Here is a 5,772-nt window from a genome sequence, read left to right on the forward strand (position 1 = left end):
GTACCTTCACAACAACAGATGTTTTCTTGTTGGCCACACAAACGGGTTGAGTTCTTGCTCTACACATACACATTCATGGCAGCACATCATACATCACACATAGTAGCCCAGGTTAACAATAGAACAATGTATAACATAACATAAAATTCAGAAGAAGAAAACCATAGGTTACCTTTTTGCTACTCCAGATCCAGATTTACTCTCTTTCCCTTTTTTCTTAGTTGTTTTCTCCAACCTTTGGCTATAGTGAGAAGAATGCAACTAGAATACAAAACCAAGCTTTCATCTAATCTACTACAAAATTCAGAACTAGTTCTTACCTTTTTGATGCTCCAATAATTGAGTTATCATGTTTTCTCTTTTTTGTAGTTGTAGGTTCCAAGCTTTGGCTATGGTGAGAAGTTACTTAGGATTCAAATACAAATTTCATTTAGTTATGAGCACGAGTGTAAAGCGGCTAACCTTGGCGGAAAGCACATAGAGGCTGCGGAGCATCATCCTCGCAAGGCACAATTGATGCTTTGGTGGTCTTGGCCCTCTTCTTTGGTGGTCCTCTACATGAGAAACAAAAGAAGTAGTTAACATGTATGGCTGCTTACAAAAAAATGCAAGTGAAGCAAGTTACACAATTAAATTTATCACCTCACAGCTAAAATAGCAGCAATGTCATCTTGGTTACCCTTCTTGCATTTATGCCAATGATGCCCATAGTCCTTACAAATAGGGCATAAGTGTTGGCCGCTTTTTCTTTTCTTCTCACCGCAGCCTTTATACCTCTCAGTTTTATGCCATGGATTTTAGTAGTGGTGGAAACATGAAGAATCCATGGTCAGATTTAGGCCATTGGTTCTTGTCAACCATGGCGGGAATTAGTTGGTCATAGGCTGCTCTAAATTTGTCAATGGAGTAATAAAAGTCCACATAATTTTGTATGTGTGCATTGATAAGAGATGTGATAAATTCTAGACCATGTTTGGAAGGAAGGCCAGAAACTTGCCATTGTCTACAAGAACATGTCATGTCAAGAAAGTTGACCACAAACCTAAAGCCGCTGCCTCCCAATGCTGTCACTTTAGTGACTTCTTCCGAGATTTCTACCACCTCCAAGTTTAATTCTCTAGTCTTTGCATTCGACTTCTTAATTATGTGGGGAAGAATCAACCCAACCAACTTCCTTGCTACTTTTCTCCTTCGATTCCACATGATCATAATCATCTGCCTAACCTTATCAAAGAAGTCGTCCATGTTCAAGGACTTGTGGTGCTTAATCCAAATATTGAAGCACTCAGCCAAGTTGTTTGTAACGTAATCCACCTTGGAAATTGTTGAGAACATACTCCTAGACCACAACCTAGTGTGCCACCTCCTAAGATATACAGTTGCCGCTGGCTTTGCTAAGTCCATTGCAACCCAATTGTTTTTCAAATATATATGGGTTCCATGAGTAAGCAGCAGGCCAAAGGTGGTCATCAAACACCTTTTCATGAAACTTCTTCTTGAAGTTGGACACCAGGTGAAACATACATTCCCTATGTTCAGCCTCTGGGAACACTTCTTTTACACCTGCCATCACTGGTTGCCCAGCATCGGTGCATATGGTTAAACCCCTTGGGGATCCTATGGCTTGTCTAACCATTTGCATGAACCAGATCCAATTCTCATTAGTTCCAGAATCGAAAACACCCATACAAACTGGATACATCCAACTATGGCTATCAATGGCAGTAGCACTAGCCAGCTGCCCTTTGAACTTGCCTGTCAGGAAGGTGCTATCTACTGCCAAGTATGGCATGCAGCCATTAAGGAACCCGTCGATGCAAGGATTCAAAGCGACAAAAATTCTTTTAAATCTGATTTTATCTTTTACGGTGTAATGATCAAGGATCACTATGCTACCGGGGCAACAACTTTCAATTTGCGCCTTGAAACTATACAGATTATCAAACCTTGTATCCCAATCACCATATAGTTCCTTCAAGGCTAGAAGCTTACCAATATAGACTCTCTTAGAGTTGATGTTGATTCCATGATGCTCTTTAAGCCTCTTTCGCAATGCCTTTGGTCCTAGAGTTGCATCCTCAATTAGCTAGTCCTTCACGTGCTCACATATCCACCGCTTGTTTGCATTCTTCAACTTCTTTTTCTTTTTGTAGTAGAGAAATCATGAACACAAGGGTTCTTTCTCACCAACAAATGATTAACATAGAAAATTAGTACTATAGTAAAGATCATGACCACAAAATAAGCACACATGAGTAAAGTTAGAAAATTACCATTACTGCGCACTCATCTTCCATTGTAGAAGCATATATCCTCCATGGACACTTATCTTCGTCCCTTCTTGAACAATAAGCACTGAACCTATGTGGTGCACTCTTTTCGGTGTCAAACTCAAATTCATGTTTGATTGCATATTGAGAAAGCGCCAATTTAAACTCTACCATATTGGGATATTTTCTTCCTTCGTCCATTGGAGGATCTAATTTATTCCATGTTTGGTTTTTCTTTTTTTTACCGTGCTATAAAGCAGGGGTAAATACGACTTTTCCTGTCATAGTTGACGATGTTAACGGCAAAGAATGACGGAAGTGTCATGGAAGGAAGAAAATAAATTTATGGTGTCAAAGAAGGAAAAATAATAATTTTTAGGGCCAAACCAAAATTTAAGAAAGGGCCAAATAAGGAATTCTCTCCCCAAAGTGAAAGGTGCTGACTCGATTTCTCAATTCTGCCCCATCGCTTTTATCAATAGCTTTGCTAAATTCCCGGCAAAGGGGTTTGCAATGCGTCTCTCTCCTATGGTGCAGCGTGTTCTTAGCCTTACTCAATCGGCGTTTGTCAAGGGTAGGTTTATCCATTCATTATGTGCTTGCATGAGATTGTTCATGAGCTTGGGGTGAGGGGTTCCAAAGCCATTATTCTGAAGTTAGATGTCGAAAAGGCTTATGATTTTGTTAGTTGGGACTTCCTTCACCAAGTTTTGTTAGCCTAGGGTTTTGAGGGTGCGTTCGTGCACAGGGTGATAAAACTTGTCTCCGGTGGGCACACTACCGTCTCGGTTAATTGTAAAGTAGTGATTTCTTTGCCAATGGTAAGGGCCTGCGACAGAGGGTCCTGTCTCTCCCTTATTGTTGAATTTCATTGTTGATGAGCTCTCGTGCATTCCGTCCTGAGCTGCGGGTGCCGGACACATAAAACCGGTTGTCACTCACCTCTTTTGGGTGTATGTTTTGGTTTGCCGTGTTATGTTGGTCGCTCTGGACTACTAGGAACAAGTTTAATATTGAGCATGTATTTCCTAACAATCCTGTTGTTTTTCTCTTTAAAACGACTATCTTCTTGTGGCAGTGGAGATTATTAACTAGGGCCTTTGATCATGACGCTTTGGAGCCGTTGATTCTGAAGGTTCGGGCATCTGTTGTTTCGCTATGGCCTCCAGATCCTCATGCTCAAGCCTAGGAGTGTTTTCTATGTTATCCAGGTAGGTTGTGGGCCTGCATGCCTCTATGTTGTTCTCTCGGCGGCCTGTGTGCCGTAAACTTATCAGGCATGCGTGCCTTTGTTGTTGGCCTGTGATGATGTCTTGTTTGGGTTTATGTGTTTGTGGTTTTCGTGTTGTACTCCGCGTGGTGGCTTTATTTATAAAGTTGAGCACATGCCTTTCCTCTAAGAAAAAAATAATTCGAGCAGATGCATTTCCTTTAGCTCCTGAAAAAGACATTAGATAGACTGGATTAGAAGGGCGTTATACGAAAATTTGAATTCATTTCTTGTTTGAAACATTCACTTGTTGCATACCATATCTCTCAACCGATTGACCTAATTTTTCTACCGCGTGTATAGCCCCATAATAATAGTGTTTCTCTAAAAGAAAACTCTGTTGTTCCCACTGTCCCAGTATGACAGGCACAAAAAATTAATAACAAAAATGATGGTGGGATTATGATCGATTAGCGCATAGATCCAAATCATGGCACATTCGCATTAGTCGAATAATCAGAGAAGTGCTTGATTTATGAAGCTAAATAGCTAATGTACTGGGGAAAAAAAAAAGTCCAACACACACGAGAGCAACTCTCCGGAGAGTTAATAAGCAGGCTGCTTACAGTAGCAGCATCTTCTTTTTATTTCATGGAAGTACAAAATACAATTACACGAATACGAAGTAAAATTGCTCAGACTAACGAAACCAGGGCCATAGCCCAAACTAAAAGTGAACATCTGAGCTGAAATGCAGATTATTTAGGATGCTTTGGTGCCAAATTTATTCGATCTTGAGTCAATTCTCCGTGCGTTGCAGCCTGAGCGTGAAGGCCTGCAGCGAGAGGAGCACCTTCTTGAGCCGCTCCCTGGCTTGGGCGTCGATGAGGTTCCCCTCGCCGTCGAACTTGGGCGGGTCCTCGTACGCCCTGATGTGGAGCTCCGGCTTGTTGATGAAGTGCAGGTCCAGGTATATCCCGATCTCGCGCAGGTGGAGCGACGCCCTGCCCCCGCCGAAGTCGCCCCCCGCGCAGACGATCGCCGCCGCCTTGTCCGCCCAGCACTTGTGCGTGCCTCTGGACGCCCAGTCCAGCGCGTTCTTGAGCGAGCCGGTGACGGAGTAGTTGTACTCGGGCGAGGCAAAGAGGAAGCAGTCGGCGGCGCTGATCCTGTCGCGGAAGGCCTCGACGGCCTGCGGGAAGCCGTTGCCGCCGTCGGTCTCCAGGTCCGGGTTGGCCATGGGCAGGCCGGAGATGTCGACGTGGTCGATGCGCAGCCCAGGCATGCACTCCTCGCACAGCTCCTCGGCTACGCATGCAAGGTGCAGTCAGCACAGCAGTGCATGCAAAGTATAAATCCATGTAAAATGTATGCGTACGTACCGGCACGGATGAGGCCGTGGTGCCACGAGTTGTTGCGGAGGGAGCCGCTGAGAGCGGCCACGCGGAGGGTGGGCTTCGCCGAGGCCGCAATGGCTTCCATTTTCCTCGTATCGAGCTTGGTTGCTGTGTCAGTGATAACCGGAGAGTGAGTGGCTGCTTGGGTTTACTGGCCCGGTGTTGAGCTAGATCAGGTGAATGCGGTCCATTGGAGGAGGAGACGGCTGCCTTAAATAGACGAGCAGAATCGATCTCAGCCAGTTCATCGCGAACGTCGGATTCGTTGACGTGTCCACTGTGTCTGGTTGGACAAAGAGAGTGAATTCTTGACCTGTACCGGTCAGTAGTGGAAAGGTATGAGATCGTCATCGATGGCATCATGTTTCTTATATAGTTGCCTAATGTAGGAACAATATTACTCATGGATGCATGTGTAAGCACTGCACGTGAGTATACGGCCAACAACCGCTGCACTTTGAGCGAGACGGCCAGCAGCCGTAGTATTCAGACCTCATCGATGGCGTCACTCGCCTCGCCGTCGCTGGATATCATGTTGCGGGTCTCATAAGGCCGGCCTTGTGCAGATAATAAAGGTCTTCTCGTTTGTATATCTCTTGGTATCTATTCCGATTTTCTCCTTTTGCGCCATTTTTTTTATTTTCTTTATACAATAAATATTTTTTCAATATATGGTAAACATTTTTTAATATATGTAATATGTTTGTGTGTGTGTGTGTGTGTGTGTGTGTGTGTGATGAATATATACCCGCACAAACTATTTTTCTAAACACAAGGTGGCCATTTTTATATATTTTTAATTATTATAAATATAATTTTAAATATTTAACTACGTACAAAAACACTGGAAACCCGTCTCAAAAAACAAAGATAGAAAACCATTCATTGGACCAGA

The 5,772-nt window shown here is 43.5% G+C and overlaps 1 protein-coding gene across 1 annotated transcript; it reads right to left on the minus strand.

The window, feature by feature from the left end:
* Positions 1 to 4,232: 4,232 nt before the first annotated feature.
* Positions 4,233 to 5,048, minus strand: LOC123066706 (probable NADPH:quinone oxidoreductase 1). The gene is made up of 2 exons (XM_044489742.1): positions 4,863 to 5,048; positions 4,233 to 4,788 (listed from the first exon to the last, which is right to left on the minus strand). The coding sequence occupies exons 1-2, from the start codon at positions 4,960 to 4,962 to the stop codon at positions 4,280 to 4,282; spliced, it is 609 nt and encodes a 202-aa protein (XP_044345677.1). The 5' UTR covers positions 4,963 to 5,048; the 3' UTR covers positions 4,233 to 4,279.
* Positions 5,049 to 5,772: the final 724 nt, after the last annotated feature.

Source organism: Triticum aestivum, chromosome 3B, assembly GCF_018294505.1.
Source record: "Triticum aestivum cultivar Chinese Spring chromosome 3B, IWGSC CS RefSeq v2.1, whole genome shotgun sequence".
Lineage (NCBI taxonomy): Eukaryota > Viridiplantae > Streptophyta > Magnoliopsida > Poales > Poaceae > Triticum > Triticum aestivum.